General features: G+C 37.2%; 2 protein-coding genes across 8 annotated transcripts in view; one reads left to right on the forward strand and one right to left on the reverse strand.

Annotated features, from left to right (window-relative positions):
- The window catches only part of LOC120430783 (uncharacterized), a 185,463-nt gene that overhangs the window by 84,940 nt on the left and 75,454 nt on the right, over positions 1–25,069 (forward strand). For 5 of the 7 annotated variants that reach the window (XM_039595900.2, XM_039595908.2, XM_052706278.1 and 2 more), the window contains exons 2-6: positions 15,427–15,810; positions 15,876–16,903; positions 16,976–17,067; positions 23,830–24,081; positions 24,330–24,890. In XM_039595900.2, coding sequence (XP_039451834.1) covers positions 15,427–15,810; positions 15,876–16,903; positions 16,976–17,067; positions 23,830–24,081; positions 24,330–24,890 — 2,317 coding nt within the window. The remainder of the gene's footprint in view (positions 1–15,426; positions 15,811–15,875; positions 16,904–16,975; positions 17,068–23,829; positions 24,082–24,329; positions 24,891–25,069) is intronic. The other 2 variants (XM_039595921.2, XM_039595928.2) reach the window with 1 other exon arrangement.
- Positions 8,158–9,911, reverse strand: LOC120430830 (uncharacterized). The gene is made up of 2 exons (XM_039595948.2): positions 8,860–9,911; positions 8,158–8,800 (listed from the first exon to the last, which is right to left on the reverse strand). The coding sequence occupies exons 1-2, from the start codon at positions 9,712–9,714 to the stop codon at positions 8,621–8,623; spliced, it is 1,035 nt and encodes a 344-aa protein (XP_039451882.1). The 5' UTR covers positions 9,715–9,911; the 3' UTR covers positions 8,158–8,620.

The following is a 25,069-nucleotide window of genomic DNA, read 5'->3' on the forward strand; positions in this document are numbered from 1 at the left end:
TTTTTTTTCACAAAATACCATAGTTTTTTTCGAAAATACTCAAATTTTCATAATACAAAATTTTGCTACCCTTATTGCAATTTTTTGAAATTTGAGTATTTTCGAAAAATACGATATTTTGTGAAGATTTTAGTATTTTTTAAGAAGACCTCTAGTGAAGTGAAAAAGCATACCAAATTTTGCTTTGTTTGATACCTTTTATGCAAATTTTATAAATTTGAAGATTTTCGAAAAAATACGAAATTTTGTGAACTTTTCAGTATTTCAAAAAAAAAAAGTAAAAAAGCATACCAAATTCCGCTGCGTTTGATTCCCATTTTGCAAATTTTGAAAATTTGACTATTTTCGAAAAAATGCGGTATTTTGTGAAAATTTTAGTATTTTTCAAAAAAAAAACCCCTGATGAAGTGAAAAGCATAAACAATTTCACTTCGTTTGATACCCATATTGCAAATTATAAAATTTGGAGTATTTTCGAAATAAATACGGTATTTCGCGGAAAATTTAGAGTATTTATACTTTGAAACTTACTACATTTTCAAAAAATATATTCTAAGTAAAAGCATTGAAAATTTAATATGATTTGGTTGAATTAAGTCGATTTTGGGAATTTTAAAAAATTAGTTATCGTCCATTATCGGTGATAAGATTATCGTAGATAGAGTTATCGAAATAACGATAACGATAGATTATCGTTATCGTCCCGAAACTATCGTTATCGCTATCGAGCCTCGATAATTTTATCGTTAACAATCTTGATTCTAAAATTAAAAAAAATCCTATGATTAAAATGTGTTTTTGCCAACTGGCAACCTTGTCAATAAGTGTCGATACTTTTGTAAAATCACCCTACTTTTTTAGACCGGATGATGAAAATGTTATTTACTTTAGTTAAAATACACCCAAACTTATCGAGTGTTTGTCTGTCCAGGTATTCTGGGAACACTGCCAAAATAAATAATTTGTTTCAGTTAGAGATACATAAATATGAGGAAGATACATTTTTTTCAATCGCGGAAAATCTGTCAAAATTTAAAAATTTGGGATTTCTGGCAACCCTGTCAAAAATATCAACATTTAAGAACATCTTTTTTTTAAGGCCAAAAAAAACGAAACTATTGGCACTACGCCCCCCGGGGCATGGCCTTCCTCTAACGTGGGATTTCTGCTCCAGCGCCTCTGACGAGACAGGAGAAACCGGGACCGACGTTTTACTTCACCATCCGATAGAAGCTCAGTGGATATGGCGGGAATCGAACCCGCGTCTCATAGCATCATCGGGATCGGCAGCCGAAGCCGCTACCCCTGCGCCACGAGACCCACAAGGCCAATTGTAGTCAAATATCACTAAATTAGTTTGATAAAAATCACTGCACATTGATTGGTATTTGATAAATATTAAAATGTTTTGGCAACACTGCTTGAAGAAATCACGTTTAAAAAAAAAAAGAATTACATAAATATCAACAAGGTATCAAATCAATTCTTCAGCTAAAAAGCTTCTAAATTCATGCTTAAATTTTACCTCCTCAAGCTTCGTCAGTGCCGATTAGTCATTTGCCGCAAAGTTATGCATCGGCAGCGGCAATGCCAAGCACCCTTATGGCAAAATAACAAGCTTTACCCAAGAGGTACCAACCGAGGAGAAAAGTGCAGCATCATTGGGGAGCAATTAGTTGCACTTCCTACGATGCGCGAGTTGCACATACTTGCTGCAGCACCACCCATTTTCACGCCATTTCGATCTCAATGTGGGTAATAGGGGGAGAATTGACAGATTTTGAAAAAAAAGTTGTTAGATTTTTACGATACAATTTCAGCGAGAAAATTAATTCAATTTCGAACTATAAAAAATAATGTCAGGAATAATTTGTTTGGTAAATTTACAAAAATAAAATTAAATTGGGAGGAAAATTATGCAAAATAACAAAAACTTGTCTAAAACAAGGGTTTCCAGCATCGCTTTAGCCAGTAATCCAAAATTACTCTGATTTTAATTAAGTAATTACAGATTTTGATTGGAAAGTATTTCCAACAACAATGTAAAAATGTTAACTACTTCGGAATCACTAGGATTTTGAGCAATCAGTTCTGTAATTCCGCTGTGAATTACAGTGATTCTAGAAATATTCGGTGATTTCACAGTAATTCGGGTAATTCTCAATTACCATTTAAAATTATTTTTATTAAAATCTTTCATAGCGATATGATGTCCAAGTCATACTATAAAATTAAAAGAAATTCGTAAGATATTTCCAGTAATCCTGGTAATTCCATCCAGAATGGTTAGTAATCCTTGATGCTGGAAACCCTTGTCTCAACTATCATTTAAAAGAAAAAATAATTAAAGGTCAGTACAAAAGTGTGTACATTTACTCAACAACATTGCATTCAAAATAGTTTTTTAGGTGTCCATTTCACCCCACCCCCACCCGGGGGGAGGGCACACACCACGCGCGTGTATCCCTTAATGCATCGTGTCGTGGCCCTCCCGGTAATGGTTCAACTTGTTGAGATGCAGCACGAAAAATAAAAAAAAATCGTTTTCAAAATAAACTCATAAATATTTACGGTCTATTATGATGTTTATTCTTCCATTTATCATCATTAATTGAGCGCGTATGTACACCCGGCTGCAGCAGCAGAGCCTTCTGGTTGTGTGCTGTCTCTAGCATAGTTAGTAGCACTTGCAGCATCGTCTGAGATGGATTTGCTCCCTTCGGAAGGCAAAATTATGCTTCGTTCTGAAAAGTGCAAATTGTTGTTCTCTTGGGTAACATTTCAAAATGTCTCAAAAATTTCCTTTTTAAAATACTTTTTTTCAGTAAACAATAATTAGATGAAATTAAAATGCAGCTTAACTTTTATAAAAAAAACTAGTCAATTTAATTAAGGTTTCCAGCACGGAACAGGATAATGCTCGTCCCCACTTCATCCCCCAACATCCCTCTTTTTTCGGATTTACGGGCCATGCGCGGTTGATGTGCAAATCTCCTCCTGGATGAGATGCAAAACACACTGTCTACGTCTAGTGGGGCTGCACAGAGAATGCATAATGACGACCCCTGCCCTGATCCTGGTTCTGGGTGTATGTGAATGAGTCTGGGCCTCCCCGGGCTATGTTTGCAAAGGTCGTTGAACCCCCAGCATCCTGTGAGAGTCAGAGAGCATCCTGATGTGGCGGTGATGGAGTGTGGAGTACGTTATGTCGTAACCATGGTGATTATCCTCTCACACGGTAGACGCTTTTTGGGAGGGGGAATTTTGAAGGGGTATTAAAGGTAGCTCTTCATTTGTACTATGTTGAATACTGGTTGACTTCCCTAGAGTTATGTAGATTTACTGAGAATCACCTTTTTTTACTCAAGTCTTATTATTTTATGACAGTTGTTTCTAGATTGTAAAAAATAATTGATTGCAAATGTTTTTTAAACGCTGTACATCCTAATTTAAAACAGGGTTGCCAGATCTTGGATACACTTAACTTTTGTTGTTCGATGGTGTTTTCAAAAATCTTTAGTTTTAGTTTTTTTTGTTTCAATTCTTAATAGTTTTTTGATTTTGTTTGTGATTGTTGTATCACAATAAATATTTTTATGTGAAAATTTACCAAATATTAACACCTGCACTGAAACCTGTAAATTTTATCTAGGAAAAATGAATTCTATCATGAAAAGATACTTTTAAAGTTCTAATAAACATTTTTCAACTGAATTGCAAAATATTACCTACAATCACGAATTTTCAAAGAGATAAAATAGTATGGTAAACTAAAAACTTATAACTACAAATCTTTTTTTCAAAGTCAATCTGCAATTAAAGTAAATCAACTTATTTTTAAACCTAAATCAGTTCGGTATGTTAACTTTGAGATGCGATTTTCAATGCTAATAAGACAAATTTGTGGAACATTTTCTAATCTCTTCGAAAAAAAAAAACATCAGAGATGATGGGATTTTTTTAAAGTGAAAAAGTGCATTAAAATGAGTGTAACTTGAAAACTATGAACTTGAAAAAAAAACTGATTACAAATTCAATTTTACATCGAAAACTAAGCATTATTTCGATTTTTCCAAGAGTAATTATTTTCTAAAAAATCATTACTTGGGCAATCCAATTCTGATCACGCCATATCTTCAAAATTCATTTTTTAAATGTGGTTTTTTGCCGAAGACACCGAAACGATCAGAAATCCAAATATTGAGGTACTGTTATTTTTTTCATTAAAAATATTTTTTTGTGATGTTAGTAACCGGTTTCAATCAAAAAAATTAAAATAAAAAATATTTATCGTTTACCGAAACCTCAGAAAAATTGCTCAGTTGAAAAAAAAAAACGTCAAAAATATTCCTTAAAAGGTAGATTTTCTGTAACATCATAAACGGATCATCCATAAACGTAGACGTGGTTTTTGGATGGCCCCACACGTGAATCATCCTAATGTTCATTAAATTCAAATTGGTGTTGTTGGCCACCAATTTGAAACATTTTTTTTAAAATGAAGAAAGATAGTAAATTTTGCCAAACTTAATTTCAAATTGAAGCGAAATGTTCGAAAAAAAAAATAACAAAGGCAAAATGCTTTATTATTGTTCCAAATATGCTTCTATGCAATTTTTTTTAAATATCAACAAATTTATAAAAAAAAGGTTTTTTCCTAATTTTTTTTATTCTTCCGATCCGCTGTCAAAAAAATCCATACCTAATTTTGTGAATACATTTAAAAGCTCTATTTTGATTCAAATTGCATTATAAACTTTATGCAATGTATTCTTTATAGTAAACAAATGATTTTAATTTAATATTTTTTTCTCGGAAAAAATTGCTATATTTTTTCGCTTTTCAGAATTTATTTATGAAAATAATTTCAAATAAAATTTGCGTTGGGTCAAGTGCATGTGAAAAAAAATAATTGCATAATGACTCAATTCAACTTTTAAGCAGATTGTGTACATAGTAAAAAATAGTGTTGGAAGGTTGAATATTACCTCTTTAATGTTGCATTTTTAACCTTAATTTAGACTGAAAAAGTGGCATTACACCAAACATTACACCAGAAAAATGGTAAAATTACATTATTGAAGAGGTAAAATTACCTTTTCTTTGACATAAAAGTTGTACCCCTTCAAAAATGTAATATAACCATGATTTTTTTACTGTGTACAGGAAAAGATGCAAAATTTTACCTCCAAATCTGTTTCATATTTATGAGTAATTTCACACTTAAATGTAAGTAAAATTACATATAAAAGGGTTATGTTTTAAATTTTTCAAACTTCCACGTATTCACAGTTTTGAAATTAAGCTTACTTTTCTCACCTAAGAGAATCTCTTTCGAGCTCCCAAAAAACATCGGTGCTTAATCGATGGTTTCTTGAGTCTCCTTGGACTTTCCCTTAAATTTACATTTTTTTGTGTTCACATTGTTGGATGGCACATTGAACAGTATTTTTTCCATTTTTTTTTAAAATGAAATTAAGAAAAATACAACTATTTTGATGGTTCTCTCAGGGAGTGGTCACAGGTGTTTTATAATTAACCCTCCCCGAGCAGACGGAAATAACTTGGGAATAACATTTTTTGATATTTGAAAATACAAGGCCAATAACATTTTATGTTATTTATAACAAAATGTGTTATTTGTCGTTATGAATTTTTTGTTATTGGATTGTTGTAATATTTATTTGAGTTTTTTAATAAATATCATTTTGAGTTATTCTTCGATTAAATCTTTGTTATTATTTTTTGTTATTTTATCAACTAATCCGATCATCCCAATAACAGTTGGAGGTATTCTTCTATAACAAAAAAAAAATGTTATTCGAAAGTTGTTTTGGCTTTCAAACAATATCAGACCAATAACAAATTTTGTTATGATAACATAAACTGTTATTAAACACTTATGCAAAAATGGACTTTCCAAGAATATTCCAGAACATTTTCTGTTATTTTAACAGTATTTGTTATTTGTTTGAATTTAGTTATTACCGTCTGTTCGGGTCTACCGCCCAATTTTTTTTTTTTTCTTTTGTTAAGGAGGTAATTTTTTAAATGTAAAACTTTATCAATTTAGGTTGAAAAAGTGAATTTACACTGGACAAGATGTAAATTTACATGCATTAGAGGTAAAATTGCTTTTTTTCTGACAAAAAAGATGTAATCATTTTTTCATGTGCAGAAATTATCACGGAATTTCAGCAAAACTGGGAAAATTAAATGGTTTTAGCAACAAAAAATCTTAAACTGTAACATCATTACAAATCTGCAAAATGTACTATGCTGGATTGGTGATGGTTTCTTTAGTCGTTGGCCACAACTCTTTCGGAAATGTCACTATTTTTTCGGAAAATGAATATTAGTCTTAATGTTGACCGGTTTGATATGACCTTGTGAACTTTTTTAATGGTTTACAAACCATTAAAAAAGTTCACAAGTTCGTCTAGTCAAGATAAAATCGTCTTCAATAACAATGTTAAGAGACTAATGATGGATAAAAACAACACTTACGCCATTCGTGACTTACCAACACGCCAGGAATATTACTCCTTTTTATAAATTGACCCATTCAGCTGAAAAGGAATCCGCTAGAACCTGGAACTCCGCGGACTCGGCTCCCAACGCGTCAACAACCTCTCAGTAGACATCCATCTCCCGGTGGTGCTCGTGGTATCGAATTTCTCGCAATCACCTTGAGCACAAACACGATGATGTCCATCGGTGCATGTTCTACGTCTGAAACACTAGACATCTAGAAGAACGGGCAGCGATCCCGGATTGACGGATTATGGGGCTGGCGCGTCAGCGTCGGGCCCTTAATTACCATCGCTGGGCTGCGCTGGACGGGGTGTGCAATTAAAACAAATGAGATCAATCGTGGGGAAAAACGTACCGGCGCGGCCACTTATTTGCACTCATTTTTCGCAATTATTGTGATTTGTACGCGCAGGTCAGCATTTCTCGAAACGCACACTTTCGCCGATCTCCGTACATGGGAGGAACAACTTTGTGGTCTAGAAACAACCTACCGCGGTAAGTCATCCGTCACCGCGGCCGTCGTCCAAAATTGATAAGTGACGCGAATGCTTACGCCAATTTTCCGCCGCAAAAAAGGGCCGAACTTGAAGTCGCGCAAAACACGCGGGCGAAAATGTTAATTAAAAAGTGTGTAATACGCGCGCGAGCTGAAATCGAAAGCCACACAGAGCGGGGTTCGCTGTCTGTCAGTCCCGACAGTCCCGGTCGGTGTTCCCCGGAGGGGGCTCGCTTGACCCATTTATGGACGCTGTGACGTATCGTGTTGTTTTTTTTTCGGGGAAAGGTTGGACCACGCGATTTTTGGAAAATTGTAAAACTTTCGATTACGGTAACAGCTTAATTGTACGGTGCACGCCCGGTCCAGGTCAAGATCTGCGGTGGCGAAAGTGACGATCTTGGGAAGGGTCCTTGGTCTTCTGCTTGACGGACACGCTCTGTTGCGCAACTTTTGTGGGACGAAAATATGCTTTTCTTTTATTTTGTATAGAATTTTGGAAACAAACTTATCTTCATTTATTCAAGGGTACAGGGTACACAGTACAAAAATTCTGTGTAAAATCGCATGCAAAAGCATGTACATCACCTTTGTGAGCAAAAGCATGTAATATTGTATGAGAAAACGTGTACACAAAAAGCATGTACAAAAGAAAAATAAATAAATTTTGCGCACCCCAAAAATAACATCAATCTGGTGAGAGTCATATCCAGATTACCAAGTCCGCGCCCCAACCATCTCGGCTATCTCGCCGCTGTGAATTTTGCTGGATCAACACCGATGTAGCTGTACGTTCCCCATACATCGTATACAGTTAATTCAGTATACGACGTACGGGAAACCTACTGGTACATCGGCGTTGAACACAACATTTACAAGACGGCGAGATAGCCGAGACGGTTGGGGCGCGGACTTTGTAATCTGGATATGACTCTCACCAGATTGATGTTATTTTTGGGGTGTGCAAAATTTATTTATTTTTCTTTTGTACATGCTTTTTGTGTACACGTTTTCTCATACAATATTACATGCTTTTGCTCACAAAGGTGATGTACATGCTTTTGCATGCGATTTTACCATCGGATTTTTTGCTGTGTAACCAAAACTAAAAGGAGGTGGTTTGCCAACATGTTCGCCGCAATTTTCAACACGCAAATACTCCAGCTGGCTTCGATACTGCTCGATCGCCGGAACGTCCGTCAGCGGACACCCGTCCAGAGTTAACCGTTTCAGCTTTCGCATCTTTTGACAAGCCAACTCGACGACCTCGTTGTCAACGTGCGCCATCTCCTGCAGGTCCAGCACCTCCAGCTGGGGACACAACCGGAACAATATTTTCAGCATCTCCTTGGGCATGGTAAGCCTGCACAGCTTCAAAGAGCGCAGTTCGTCAAAGTACTCCAACAAGGGCTCATGGCTCCCAAAGACTTGGAGTTCTTTAAGTTTTAAATGGCGCAATCTTTTGCAATGATTTATTGAATCGAAGACGGCCGTCCAGTCTCTAAAGTGACATTTCTTGATAAATAATGTGGAAATGTTTGGCGAATGTTTCAGGTAGTGACGTAGGCTTAATATCTTCTGGTTTCGCAACTATATTTCGAGCAGATTTGGACTAGAACAGCCCGAATAGTCCACTTTTGTTGAGGTATTCCAATCTAAAACCTTCAAACAAGGAAGGACTGTCAAGAATTTGGTGTTATATTTTTCTTGAACTGTGGCTGCTCGAAGAAATTTCAATCGAGGAAGATAACTACCAATTTGTTTTAGATGCTAAAAAGAGAAGAAAACAATATAACAGAATCTTGAGAAAATAAATGAGCCCAACTTACATCGCAAGTTATGCCATTTGCTTCTTTTGGTAGCAACAGCTCTTCTATAGTGGGTTGTACGCGACATAACTCTATTAGTTTGGTTATAACGCCACTTGTTGTGAATACTGGATATTTGTTGAACTCTAACCGTTTTAACTTGAGGTGTTCCAATTTTGTAAGAGATTGAATAACCTCACTTTCATAGTACACCTCGACATTCTGCAGCGTTCTCTGGTAAGAAGATATGAAAGCAGCCAACTTGTTCAACCAAATGGAGGTACATTTGACAACTTTCAGCCGAGGACAACTTAAAAAATTCACCAGTTCGATTTGATCTAGTACGAGACACTCCAATTCATTCAACTCTAACTTGGGTTTAGTTATAGTCTCATACCGATAAATGTGCGTTGCAATGTTCTCAAGTTCAAGAATCTTCAGCTTCGGTGTCTGTCGCAGCTTGTCCTCCAACGTTGAAAGCCCCACTCTACATTGACTCAAGCAGAGATGAACTAGCGTGTTGCCCAGCGAGGGCAACCATCCGCCCACCTCGATTATTCGAACCTTCCGCAAGGTCACTTTGGATGCCGGAGGTAGGTCGGCCGGAAGGTACTCTCGATCCATGATGCTGCCCTCGGGAAAGCTGATGGCGAAGCCTTCCCGCAAGCCAGAATTGCTATCGACTAGTTGTTTCCAGCTTCGGCAGGTCATCCGCACCTGAAGTAGCTCGTACCTTTCCAGTTGGAGGAATATCCGCGTCCAGAGCTTTGGCGGAAGAGTCGGACAATCGCCAGCAGATTTGCAACCGGAAGTATCCAGATCTTTCTTTTCGAAACTTGTAACAACCTTCAATATCGATGACAGCAGACTACTCATGTTATTCAATCTTTCATCGATGGCATCGATTTTCGCTCCCAGCTCATCGACCTTTTTCGACAACGCTTTGGAAAGTGGTTCACTGTTAAAGGCTATCGGCTTGCTCTTACTAGATTCGCCGAAATTGAAATTTGGTTCTTTCGGCGCCCTGTTTTTCAGTTGAAAAATGCTTTTATCCTTCAAATGACCCCCGGATGTTTCGTCTGCCATAACTGTTTGATATGCGATTTTTCAAGATTTCTTCACAACCGACCAACGATAACTGACGGACGTTGAGCTGCTTTGTAAGCATTTGTTTTCCTTATCAAACCTTTTGAAAGGTTCGAAGTTGATAACGTACACATTGGTACTGCACTTGAGATAACTTGTACACACTTGGATTATAGACTCAAGCTGCACGACGTTGGATTTATTTCGGTTCAGCATTCCATGTTAATTTTTGGCTCTTGAGATTTATTATTTTCCAATTTCATAATAAGATTCCAGTTTTCTCATCAAAATTGTGTATCAAAAGTTCGTACTTAATTTCGAAAAATTGACACAATCATTTTTTGAAGTCAACGCAATAAATTCACATCCACATGAAATGTAGGATGTGCGACAAAAGGTCGAAGGACATAAGGTCGAATGGACAAAAGGTCGTAAAGGTGATATCTAACAATATTTGGATTTATTTTCCATTCTTTGAAAATAACCTATTCTTGACTGCTTTTGAAATTTTGTGAATTTTTCCATTCTTTCAAACTGGATCATACTTCTCAAATATTTTGTAAGTTTTCAAAATCAAACTATTTTGCTTTTTGTAATATTTTTGTAAGCTTTTTCAATTCTTTCAAACTTGAGCAGTTTAATAAAAAAAAGTCCGACCTCTAAAATATTGTGTATGCATTTTATTTTTTTTTTAGAACAACCTGTTCTTGATTATCATCATATTTTTGTAAGTTTTACCATTCTTTCTAACATGAGCAGTTTTTTCGGAAAAAGTCTGACTTCATAAATATTTTCAGAGTTTTTTTCCATTATTTGAAAAGAAACAATTATTAATAAAGCAGTTCTCAGCAATTTCATGCCAAATAGGGAATCGGTTGTACCCGACCCTCTCCGATTTCAATGAAACTTTGTAGACATGTTATCCTTCGCTTATATAAGCCATTTTTGTGTAAATGGAGCCAGTTCCACTCGATAGTTACATTTGAGAAGGGCGTAAGTGTTTTAAATATTTTTGTAATTCGGAATTTAAATATTTCTGTATTTCGAAGCCGTTGCATCGTATCAAAAAGTGGTCAAAGACAAACTTGTAGGAAATTTTACGGGCTTTTCGATAAAAATACACTGAAAGAAAAAAACACTCAACTTTTATGAGATTTTTTGATTTTTAAGTTTAAAAGTCAAATTTGAGGGGGAGCCCACGATTTTTTTTCGTTCAAAATTTTTGTGAAGAAAGCCTAAAATGTTACAAAAAGACTCACGAAAAATTCAGGATGGAGCATCACACCTAAAAAAAAAACAAAAATCATTTACTGAAACTGTTTTTTTGAAAAGTGCTCTAAACTTCAAAATTTTCAAAAACCGAATATGGGAATCGATTCTCCAGACAATTTTACATAAAAGTCTCCATATTGACTACTGTCCTAAGTCCAATCCTTGTGAAGTTACAGCGGTTTTAAAAATAAAAAAGTTGAGAAAACAGGTTTTATCATGGTTTTTGGCAATTTCTATATGACAGACTTGATTTTTCAGTCTCGTTAATATTTTTACCGGAAAGGTCGTCCAATTTCCCATAAGTTTGTCTTTGACCACATTTCAATTGGATGTATGGGCTTACAGATATAAGTTAATTTACTATCCAGGTTACTATACTACACTGAAAAAATATGATGTTTTCAGTTATGAGCAATGTAATTAGCTTATATCTGTAAGTTCATACATCCAATTGAAATGTGGTCAAAGACAAACTTATGGGAAATTGGACGAGCTTTCCGGTAAAAATATTAACGAGACTGAAAAATCAAGTCTGTCATATAGAAATTGCCAAAAACCATCAAAAAACCTATTTTTTCAACATTTTTATTTTTAAAACCGCTGTAACTTCACAAGGATTGGACTTAGGACAGTAGTCAATATCGAGACTTTTATGTAAAATTGTTTGAAGAATCGATTCCCGTATTCGGTTTTTGAAAATTTTGAAGTTTAGAGCACTTAAAAAAAAAACAGTTTCAGTAAATGATTTTTGTATTTTTTTAGGTGAGATGCTCCATCCTGCATTTTTCGTGAGTCTTTTTGTAACATCTTAGGCTATCTTCACAAAAATTTTGAACGAAAAAAATCGTGGGCTCCCCCTCAAATTTGACTTTTAAACTTAAAAATCAAAAAAACTCATAAAAGTTGAGTGTTTTTTTCTTTCAGTGTATTTTTATCGAAAAGCCCGTAAAATTTCCTACAAGTTTGTCTTTGACCACTTTTTGATACGATGCAACGGCTTCGAGATACAGAAATATTTAAATTCCGAATTACAAAATTTTTTAAAACACTTACGCCCTTCTCAAATGTAATTATCGTGTGGAACTGGCTCCATATACACAAAAATGGCTTATATAAGCGAAGGATAACATGTCTACAAAGTTTCATTGAAATCGGAGAGGGTCGAGAAAAAAGTACCTGAAAAATTCCTGTTTTGGGCTGGAATTGCTCTTCTTTAAATAAAATATCTGACTTCGAAAATATTTCAAGCATTCGACCTTTTGTTCTTTCGACGATTCGTCTATCGACCTTTTGACATTCGAACTTTTGTCCATTCTACCTTATGTCTTTCGACACTTTGTCATACATTCAAAAATGTTTGAAATACATTATTATATTATTCATAACTTGAAAAAACATTTGGTGGAATTAAAGAAAGGTTGTTTGTTTACTATTGTTTATCGTTGTGAGAACTTTGTATTTTTTATTATTTTAAGTTGATAATGAATCATTAAAGAAACAATAATTCAATCCACCTATGTGGTTGGTGCCTTCCTCACTCGTTACGAGAATTCTCATTCTCATAGATTCTCATAGCTCTTTACAATTAAAGACTCGTTGGAAAGGTCTTTCGATTACCGTCAACTGGGGCGATTTGAGACTACAGTCTGAATAGGGACAGCACGTTTTACAGCACTAAAAAGCTGAAAATTTGGGAATGAATGAATACATTTTGTTGCTCAGAATCTGGTTTAACCGAAACCATGTCAAAAAAATTAAAATAAAATAATTGCTAAAACTGCTGTCCCAATTCGCCCCATGTGTCCCGATTCGCCCCAGATGACGGTACCTAACCAACGATGGGTCGGATGATGGATCTGGACATAGTATACATACAGATAAGTGAGATCCGGCTTCCAAAAAATTACGTAAATATCACTTAAGTTGTCATAACTTGAGACAGGGCTGCCAGATTTTCAATGTTTTGAACTCATTGGGAAAGTTTTAAATTACCTATCCAATGATATATAATATAGTCATATTTGGTACGATTTCAGGTCATTTATCTAACATCTGGATATAAATATGCAAAACCACATTTTTATACATAACTTTTGAACTACTTATCTAAACTTAAATTGTATTGAAGCTCGTTCTATGGCACCTTAAACCAAGTCAGATGCGACCAGTTTGGTCTAAATCGGTTAAGCCAGTGCTGTGACAACTGAGTGACAATTTTGGTAACACCCAGACACACATACACGGAGAAAAAAGAGTTCCCAAAATCGTGAACAACCGTTCATGAAAATGGGAACCACGAACAAAGTGTTCAAATTTCATGGTACGTTTTTCAAAATCGTACCATGGGATTTGAACACTTTGTTCGAGGTTCCTATTTTCATGAACGCTTGTTCACGATTTTGGGAACTCTTTTTTCTCCGTGTACACACAGACAGACAGACATTTGTTCAGTTTTCGATTCTGTGTCGATAGGTATACGTGAAGGTGGGTCTACGTAACGAAAACGAAATGTTCATTTTCAGATCAGGATTATAGCCTTACCGCAGTGAGGAAGGCAAAGGCAAATATTTCGTTTTAATCAATCAAATTTGAGTAATTTATCTTTACTCTTAAAATGTCTATAATATATGTTACATTAAAATACGAAATACTTATCAAAACGTTTTATGCATTTTGATTTTATTGTCAAAAAATGAAACAGAAGAGCTACGAAATCGGCCGATTTCGAGCATTCTATTTTTTTATTTGGCTGATCGATTTGGTGTCTTCGGCAAAGTTGAAGGTACAAGGAAAAAAATTGCCGATTTTTAATTGCTGCCAATAAATAAATTTGTAAATTTCTGGTATAAATGGTATGGAATCATCTTAAGCAACCTTGCGTACCCACGTTTACCTGTTACTTAAGGGTACACAGCAACCTACGAAGTTGTTGTCTTCTTATTCCAATATTGTTGTTCTTATGGGCCCAATCCTGAAATAATTTGATCATAATAATTGACAAATTTTATTTTACATCTTTTTGGAAATAGTAGCTTTGGGGATGTTAAAATGTCTGTAGCAATAATCTGGGTGCAAAAGCTCTGGTTGATGTGCACCGTTAAGATTATTCCATGTATTAAAAAAAACCTTACTTTATCCACCTTTAGGTCGCAATGCTTGCTTAGAGCGTATCCTGGACCTTTCACCTTCCCAAAAACTGTCCAACTCCAAGCGAAATTTACTTGGGGATACCCCCGAGACTTTCCCTTATCTCCTTAAAAAAGTGGAGCACCAAAACTTCCCGTCTCCCGAATCCCTGGTGCGCCGTGGAGATCATCACATCACATGGCGAAATCCAGTCTGCAATCCGCTAAAATTACCGTCTCCTAGCGAAGCGATTTTATATCCTCTCCTCATCGAGGAAAGCAATAAGTTTTGATTGAGAAATTTTAAAAATTTATCAAACAAACATAGACAATGAACATGTGCATAAAACTTAATAAACCAAAATGTTGAATGCTGTTAAATCGATGCATTTGAGAAAATAGTTAAATTTCACGGGAATTCACGAGAAATTTTCTAAATTTTACGCTTTCTGCGAAATCGTGACAATTCAATAAATCTAAATGTGAAGAAGAAAAAAAAAAACGAAGACGTACTGTACGCAATACGCAGTCGGACTGTTGAACCACGGCTTGTTTAATCGCTATCGCTTGTTGTTTCAATAAACGATAATACTCGATTTGTGTGTTTAGTATTGAGTTTTTACCAAAAAAGATAACAGCTTAGAATGAGACATTGCGATAAAATGCATCCGGTAGAAATTTACAACAATGCATATTTTATAAAACTTTTTAAAAACTCTAAACTGTATGGAGATAGCAATTCGATTAACATATCTAAATTTCCCATCAACAAGCAGTTTACACACCCTCTTTTCTTAACCTTATCAAGCTCGTCGTAAATTACACTTTCAACCACCTTACGCAACGCCGCTGCCCAGCGATGCCGATCGATTTAATCTCGTCCGGTGATCACACACGTCCACGTCGTAGCCGTGATAAATAACTAACCTATAACCGGACCCTTTCCTCTTCCTGCCCTACGGCGCAAATTAAAATGTTAATCACGGCTATAAATCATAAATCGGTCGACCCCCGCTCGAGCGAGAGAGCGATCAAATTACCCAAAAACACCCAAAAATTGACTGTTACTAATTTTCCACAATTTTGCCTTTTTCTCTCTGCGCAGATTCTCGTCACCTCCTCCGGCCTCGTGAGCGGGCCCCGGCTCGTGGTGCTGCACCGGCACAATGGCGACTTTGGGTTCACGTTGCGCCACTTTATCGTGTACCCACCGCCGGACGCGCACCCCCCGGACCCGGGCGCCGACCGTCTAGCGGCCGCCGCCGGGATGCCCAACTTTGCCCAGCCCATGGACACCGTGTTCGTGAAGAAGGTCCACCCGAACTCGCCGGCCTTCCTGGCGGGCCTGCAGGAGGGCGACCGGCTGCTCGCCGTGAACGGCCTGTCGGTGGCGAGCCTGCCGTACGCGCAGGTCGTCGCCACCATCCAGCAGACGCCCAAGACGCTCACGCTGCAGGTCGTGCCGAAGAACTACGATTTGCTGCAAACGGTAGGAAGAGTGCGGCTTGCAACGCTTGGAGATTCTCAAACAAGTCTTTTTGTCTCTTTTCACAGTACTTTAGCGAAACGGCCTACAACCCGGAAACGAACCAGCGACCCCAGCCCCAGCAGCTCTTCATTCCAAAGGCGTCCTCGACGCCCACCTCCCACCACCGGACGTCCACGGGCAAGCGGCAGGTCCTCACCGATGTTCAGGAAAAGCAGGAATCGCTGTACAGCACGCTTCAGGAAATCGTCGAAAGTGCCGTGGCCCCAACCAGCAACAGCAGCAGCAACAAACCCGCCGCCATCTACGCCGAAGTGCCCAAGATCCGAAGTCCCCCGATCGCCGCGGAAGCGCCCAAGCCCAAGCCGGTCGTGTTCGACTTTGACCCGATCAAGCAGCAGCAGTACCTGGCCCAGCAGCAGCAGCAGCAGAAAATGCTGCTCCAGCACAGCCGCGACAGCGACTCGATAAGTTCGTACGATTCGGTGAAATCGGCCGCGACCCTCTCGGCCAACGACGTCGTCCTGATGGGGGGCGGCGACAGTGCAATAATGTCCCGTCTGCGCAAGAGCTTCGAGCAGAAGGAGGAATTCCTGCGGCGCCCAGCGCCGGCCCCCACCTCCTGCGCCTCCGACGTTCAGCAGCGCGAGTTCTACGGCCGCCCGAACCGGCTTCAAAAGTCCGTGTGGCCACCGCCACCCTCAAACGCAACAATGCCTGTGATAGCAAACGAAAGCAACCACCAACACCAACACCACCAGCAAGATTCCTTACTCCGGCCAACGACAACGAAAATGTCCTCCGGGACGCAAACGCACGCGGCCAGCCTGGCGGCGGCCCGCGAGCAGCACAGCTCCGCGATGTCCGCCATCCGGGAGCAGTTCTTTGCCGGCACGAATGGGGAGCCCAAGTCGGCGCCGCCCTCGTTGCTGCTCATCCAGCAGAACCAGCAGCTGAGCGGGTCGCAGTCGGCGCTGCCACTGTCGCCCGCCAGCATGCACGTCGTCTCGGAGAAGGCCAAGCTGTTTGAGTCCGGGCGGCCACTGTCGCCGGATGGCGTCGATCGGGCGGAGTTGTACAAGAGCGAGTTGAGTCGGTGAGTTGGGGAGGTTGATGTTAGGTAGCGGAAGCAGGTTTTAAACTGTTGTTTTTTTTTGTAACTTTTTAGGATGAACCCGAAGCAGGTCGTGCCGAATGTGGCCGTGCGACGGAAAGAGTTCGAACTGAAGGCGGAAAGTACCGGCTGGAGGAGGTCGACAGGTGAGTTTTGCTTGATATCTTGCAACATAAATAGATTTGTACTTGCGACAATTTTATGACTGCAAAAATATTAAAAACACAAGCTGCTGAACTATGTCAATTCTAATGGTTTTAATATATGATTCATAAAGATCTGTGGATTATAAATACCTAACTCAAAACGATATTAATATCATAACATCACTGAGATATTGCCGATCGACTTGGTGTCTTTATTAAAATGTTGTTGTGTTTTTTAAACTGTTGTTAACTTTTTGAAAATATTAGGTACAATTTAAAAAATTAGTATTTTTTAACAAACAGTGAATTTTACAAATGTCTTGTTTCCATGATTTAAAAAAACAATTTTACACGTTTTTTAGAAGACAAAAAAATAATAAAAGAACTTGATTTGAAAAAAATAGGGGAAATAAACCTATTCTCGTCAATCATCTATATTCGAAATATGGAGAGTTTGTTGCTCGATTAAAGCTTCAAAATTACTGTTCAGGCCATTAACTTACCAGCAAAGGCTTCGCTTCGAGTTAGGATTAAAATTTATGACATTTACTGGCCATCAAGATCAAATTTAATGCACTTTTGATCAAAATGTCTACTTCTAAGGCACCATTTCACTTGAATTGCACACATAAGACCGCTTATCGAAAGTCGCCATAGCCATTTTTTCACTTACGCTAACGTTTTCACAGCGCTCAAGATATAAAATTGCTTCCAATTACTGACAATATATTCTCTTGAACATGCTTTTTCTTTTCACGTGAAAAATAATCCCAAAACATGTAATTAATTAGCATACGCTGTAAAAATAAACAAACGTACTGAGTCACTTGACGTTTTACCTATTCTCGTCGAAGGTTGACAAAAATCGAGCGAGACAAACACCACCACCAGTGCGTGTAAGAGTGAGGAGACTTCCTCTGGAAATGCTCATTTTTGTTAGCTTCAAAAGTGCACTGAAAGAAAACAAAATTAGGCCGATAATAGAAATTGAGTGGGCAACAGGACATTCTCCTCTGACGAGAATAACCTTTGATAATATTTTTGTAAAATGCTTGTAAAAGTAATAGGAATAACTTTTGGTAAAAGCCAAACTAAACTGAAATGTTCACAAAAAGCTGCTCTACTCATTGGTGTACTTAGTTTTGATAAATTTCAAGAAACAACCCGGATTATCGAGCATCATTCAGACAACACCGTTTAGAGTGATGGGAATGGGTATATTTCTCCAAGCTGAGAAGCTTTTCTTCAATATTTATTTTTGACTTTAAAAATCTGACAAATATTCGCTGTGAATTGTAATTGTAATGTATTTTGTAATGAATTGAATAGCTCGGCAACTATCGGGCTGATTTTCAATACATTTTATTTTTGTGTTTGACCATTTTGAAATGTTATGCTTGGCTTCAAAATTTTGAAAATATTTATTTCTATTCGAAAGAGAGGGAAATTTCACAAAGATTTCATTCTTTAACATCGGATCAATAGTTAGTTCAGTATTTTCCTAGTTGAAATTAAATCCACTTGAAAAAAATCTGAAATGGAGAGAGATTAACATTTTTCTTAAATCTTCAAATAACTTATTTTTAGCTGAAATTAACCATTTAGTACCGAATAAAGTTTTTTTTTGCAACGGTTCTATAAAGTCCAAACATATGAAACACAATAGCTATTAGGACCTTTTTTAAAAATAAAAATGTCTTTGTCGACTGCAAATATTTTTTTGAATATTTCTGAAAAATCATGATTTATTAAAAAACGCACTTTTTTGCTTAGCTCAAAATGTGTCTTTTTTGGCCCCCTAAAGCATAAATCTTCAAAAGAAATAATAAAAATAATGCTTTAAAAAAATACTATTTGTCGAAATAATTACTTCAATGTTAAAAAATTGAACAAATGTTATTTTTTTTAATTGTCCTCACAATCTCACAAACAGTAAATATGAAATGAACAGAGCAAGCTAAAGATCACAAAATCCAATGAAAAGTCAATTTTTTTTTACATTTCAAAAATCAAAACTCTTTTGAAATCATTGCGAAATAATTACCTTTACTTTTTAACATAAATTGCCTAAAGATAGTTTATTTGCCTTAATAATAACTTTACTAAATTAAATTTTTTTTTTCCTGAACTTCAAGATAAAAAAAATCAGGACAAAAATTACTTCTCTCATACAGGAGCAAAATTTTAAGAAATATAATTTTTGTATTTTTTGATTTTGTTGAAACTTTGTGTATACTTTTTCTATGACCGATGAAGTAATTTAGCATCATTAGTTTTTTTAGCATCATTAGTTAAATTTTTTTGTAGCTGCCCACACATAAGGTAATGAAATATTCAAAAATCGGTATCTTGAGAACTGGTTTTCTGATCGATTTGGTGTCTTCAGCAAAGTTGTAGATATTGCTTAGAATCCTCAAAAAAATAGTTACACTCTAAAAAAAATACCCAAATTATTTAATTTTTTTAAAATTATTTTCATAAATTGGATTGTAAAAAAATAACATTTTTAGAAATTTAATTTTGGATAATTGCTCATATCGGCCGATTTCGACCATTTTTATTTTTTTACTTTTTTATTTGTCTCTAACTTTGTGGGTTTGTTCAAATATTACGTCCAGAGAAATTCGGGATTTTAGACCCCCCCCCCCCTCCCCCCTGTTATGCACTTTTCCTATACCTTTAACATGAGCTGCCACAAACCCAAGACCCCCCCCCCCCTCCCCCTATTTATGAAAGTAATTTTTGAACGAACCCTGTGGAGGCCTTCCCTATGACCAAAGAAGCTATTTTGTGTCATTGGTTCACCCATACAAGTCTCCATACAATTTTGGCAGCTGTTCTTACAAAAATGGTACTTGAATATTCGAAAATTTGTAACCTTCCAATTAATTTTCTGATCAATTTGGTGTCTTCGGCAAAATTGTAGGTATTGTTGAGGAATATTCAGAAAAAAAGATACACGGAAAAGAAATTCGCAGATTTTTTAATAAACTTTTATTTTACAAAAAATCAATTTCCCAACAAAAAATATTGTATAAGTTACATATTTTTTAAAACTGTTATTTTTGGAAAAAGTCGAAATTTCATACATAAAATGTTTGGTCTTTTTTAAATGTAAAATTGAATTTGCAATCGAAAAGTACTTTACAGATTTTTTATATAGGGTCCCGTTTTCAAGATATAGCCACCAGAAGTTTGAGTTTAGCGAAATATTTGCGGTTTTTCGATTTTTAAAAATAGTGCCAATCAGTGACCGTTTCTGAAAATATTTTTTGCAATTCCGTCGTGAAACTACTTATTTTTCCTGTCATTCTTGAACGACGAAATAGCCTACTTTTCTGTACCAAAAATAAAAGAATCGAATAGCAACACTTTTCAAAATAAATGCTGAAAAGTTCTACTTTTCAGCACTGAAATGAGTGCTGAAAAGTTGAACTTTTCAGCACTTGTTTCGAAAAGTAACACTTTTCAAAATTTTTTTGATTTAAACGATTTATTGAAAAAATACAAGAAAATTTTACTTAAAATTTCACTCAATGGGTGTTTTTCGGAATTGCAAAATATGTTGTATGGAACTCGTTGCAAAACTTGATTTTTTCAGCACTCGTCGTATTTATCCAACTCGGTGAACCTCGTTGGATAAATGTACGACTCGTGCTGAAAAAATCCTCTTTTTGCAACTTGTTGCATAAACTACCATTTTGAAAAGTTTAGTAATTTAGAAAAAAATTGAAAAAAAATATTTTGACTTTATTTTGGGATGTAAAATCAAATTTGAAATCGAAAACTACTAGTACTTACATAAATTTTGACTTTTAACCTTTTTTCTTTTTGAAATCAATCAAAAAATTTAAAATCAATCCTAAAATTTTAAAAGGCTTAAAAACATTTTTTTTGCAATTCCGTCCTGAAACTACTTACTTTTCCTGTCATTCTTGAACGACGAAACAGCCTACTTTTCTGTACCAAAAATAACAGAATGGAATAGTAACCCTTTTCAAAACAAATGCTGAAAAGTTCTACTTTTCAGCACTGAAATGGATGCTGAAAAGTTGAACTTTTCAGCACTTGTTTGGAAAAGTTGTACTTTTCAACATTTTTTTAAATTAAACGATTCATTGACTCAATGCATGGACATTTGTCCTATAATTCTGTTCAAAGGGTGTTTTTCGGAATTGCAAAAAACGTTGTATGGACCTCGTTGCAAAAGTTGATTTTTTCATCACTCGTCGTATTTATCCAACTCGGTGAACCTCGTTGGATAAATGTACGACTCGTGCTGAAAAAATCCTCTTTTTGCAACTTGTTGCATAAACTACTATTTCGACCCTTTCTATAACTTTGTGAACAGTGATACTCTTGAAAAAAAAAATCCCCTGCAAAATTACAAAAACACGAAATTTTAAAATGTATTTTTTTTTTGTTATAGATGAACAAATATACTTCCTTGGGCCGTGTTCAGGGACCAAATCTAACCCACTGGGACATAATTTCACGCAAATCGAAGAGTCGCCAGGGCAACTGATGTGTGATTTCGCAGAGAAATATCGTGTTTTTTTTGTAATATTGCAGGGTTTTTTTGAAGTATCACAAAGTTATAGAAAAGGTCGAAAAAAATGTTTTTGAGCCTTTTCATATTTTAAGGTTGATTCCAACATTTTTAAGTTGATTCCAAAAGTTAAAATATCATGGTATCAACATTTATGTAAGTACTAGTACTTTTCGATTTAAAATTAGATTTTACATCCAAAAATAAAGTCAAAATATTTGTTTCGACTTTTTTCTTAGTTAGGCCGTTGAAAATATTTTTCAAAATTGGTCTGAATAACACAGTTCAACAAAAAATCAAATGTTTCTTGTCTCTGAGACGAGAATATGTGTTCCTAGTAGATTTTTGCCTGCTGAATCCGAATCCGGGTCCCAAATTGCTCCAAATGGTCCCAATTTTGAGTACACCCTTTTGAAATGTTAGTTTAGGCCAAAATTAGCTACTTTGTCGACTATTTTACAAAAGAACTAATGAATAAACAACTAAACCAATACATGTATCTTAAAGTTCACGTTTTCCCCTTTCTGAAACACCCCTGGTTTTTAAAATTTGATTGCTTCTACGCATATTTATAGCCATTTTAAAATTAGAATTTGACTTGCATGCAAGTTGGAAAAACTTGAATGAGAACCAACTGAAAATATAATTTTAAAATGGCCAACCATTTGGAGCAATTCTGGACCCGGATTCGGATTCAGCAGGCAAAATTCTATTAGGAACACATATACTCGTCTCAGAGACAAAATCTTGTTGGACTGTGTAATCAGGGGGCAAAACAATATTTTTCCAAAAAACTTCAAAATTTCCATGAAAATATTAGTCTAAACATCTGAAAACAATCTAAAATGCATTTTTCTGCATTGATAATCATATTTAGCATGTTTGGGCTTGCTTAAAAACGTTTTGAATATTTATGAAATTCCAATGCACAGCACCGCAAAAATTTAATTTTTCGCAATAAATAAAATTTTTGTCAATACTTAGATATTTTGGAAACTAATGATGGCAAAACAACTGGACAGGTGTATAATGCATTTTAAAACACTTTTTTCATTCAAATGTTGAAACCAAGGCTCGTAATTTCAATTTTTATACTTTTTTATTTTTTTGGTCCTATTAACAAAATTTTATTTTTATGCTTTTTGGGTGTTTTTGAACTGACTGACTCAAGGTGGTTCTAAAAACACCCAAAAAGCAAAAACTAAAAATTTAGTTTATAGGACCTTTAAAAAAATGTAATGTAAATAATGCAGGGGTAGGCGTGGCTGAATGGTTACGCTGTTCGCTTTGTAAGCGGAAGGTTCTGGGTTCGATTCCCATCTGCTCCTATCGAGAAATTATGGAAAGAAGGAATTCTGAACACTTGAATATGAACGAAAAATTCATTAGCTCGCGGCGGGGTTCGATCCCCCGTCCTTTGGGTCAGCAGACAAAAATGCTAACCACCAGACCATCGATGCTTAGTTGTCTAGAAGGATTAAGAATGCTATAAGAATCCAAGAAACTTGATTGGAATCTGTGTGAACCTAAAAACAGGAAAATGCAATATTGAATGCAAGTTAAATTCAAGGACACTGTTTGCATAATTGTTAGGCGAATATTGAACTTTCAACACGACCAGAATTCACCACAAAAAGCATGGTGAACCGAATTGGAAAGCTTCCAAAAATGAATCCAAGAACATACGAAGAATTAAGGACTATAAATAGATTTGACCGGCCGCATCACTTACCACGGTGAATCCTGGCTTCACACCCATCTTACTAACACCCTCAAACCTCACGTGATACTTTGTCGAAGACGCAGCCGATTTAGCGGTCTTCATCACTCAAGTATCGGACTAAAATTCCTATCCACTTCCCCGTGTCTTACCACTGGTCGTGGCCGGCGCTGTGATTGGCTAGCATGATAGGGACATTTGAAAGTTGCGAAGTGGTGATGATTGGTTCCTACTCTTCATCTTTGGTCCACGGAGCAATTCTTGGAGGTCCTGGTCAATAACAGAGTAGCAACTACGGGTAGACACCAATGCTATGCTATGCTATGCCTTTAAAAAAATGTTTTTTTTAATGAGGCCTAAAATCTGATTATTTTTTTTTGTAACCTTGACCCTGGTCAATGCAATGGTATAAAATCTCAGCATAAATTGTATGAAAAGGCTAATGAAAAAAGAAAACTAATTATCATCTTTATTTGACTTTTCTTCCCCACAGAGGAAAAGCCCCGCTCGGTGAGCTCGGACTCCGAGTCCCGGCGAACGCCGGTGCGGGTCCGCTCGCTGTCGGTCGAATCCAGCGGCTCCAAGGATCCGATGGCGTCGCTGTACGCCGCTTCCACGGCCAGCAGCGATGACCAGCAGCATTCGCTGCCGACGTCGGCCAAGGACGCACCGGGGTCGTGCTCGCTGCTCCGGCAGCGTCCGGTCCGGGAGAACTCGTACCGCCACGCGGTCCGCAACTCGACAGGTTAGTACACGGATCTGGGTTGGGAGTCGAGAGGACATCACCACCAACACAAGTGCACACACACACAAAGGCACACTTTTCTGTTTTTCTTTGTTTGTTTTGTTTCTCTGCCGTCGATGGAGCACCTTCAGCAAATTGTATTGTTTTTTCTTTGTTATTGTTTCTTTTCTTATGTTTTTGTGTCGCTCTCTTTCTTTCTTTCTCTCTCTCTTCCCCGCCTCACGCACACATCCGAAACTCTTTTACAGCATTTTGGTTACAAGGACCGGCCACCGCGGGATCATTCGTTCCGCCCCCGTCCGCACTGAGTCCGCCCCCTTCCTCGGCCCCGCCCACCCACGGTCACCTGTCCCACTTTTCCTTCCCCACCTCCTCCTCCTCATCGCCACCTTCGTCTCTCACCCTCGGAATCGGAACTTCGACACCGGTTCCACCGGCCAGAACGTACGCCGCGGCCCACCGGCTGCAGCAACCGTTTTCCGAGGAGCAGTTCCGGCTCAAGTTGCTCCACCGGAACCAAACCATCGTCGAGGTGCACAGCCAACCTGGTGGGCACGACGGTGAGGGTCCGGGTGGCGCCGGAAGTGGCTTTGACGCGGACGTGGACATGCAGTTGTACACGCCTCCCGCACCTCCCCTGCTCAGTTCCTCTTCCTCTTCCTCGTCCTATAAACCTCTGTCGGTTGTGCCGGAACATGGGGATGGCGGCGGCAGAGCTGCCAATGTGGTCGTTAAATCCGGCGGAACGGCACCGATGGTGGCGCCGGTGACGACGCCCGTCCGGCCGACGACGTTGAATTTGTGTTCAGGTTGTTTTTGTTGTTTATACTTTTTTCTTTTCCTTTGAGCTTTGGTTGTGTTCTTTTCTTTCTAATGGAATGCTTTTTTTTCTTCGATTTAATTTATCACATTTACTAAAAAAACTACATTTTCACTAAACAACTGAGATTTCTGAACTAATAATCACGGAGCATTTGGTACGGTATGT

This window comes from Culex pipiens, chromosome 1 (genome assembly GCF_016801865.2).
Source record: "Culex pipiens pallens isolate TS chromosome 1, TS_CPP_V2, whole genome shotgun sequence".
Taxonomy (NCBI): domain Eukaryota; kingdom Metazoa; phylum Arthropoda; class Insecta; order Diptera; family Culicidae; genus Culex; species Culex pipiens.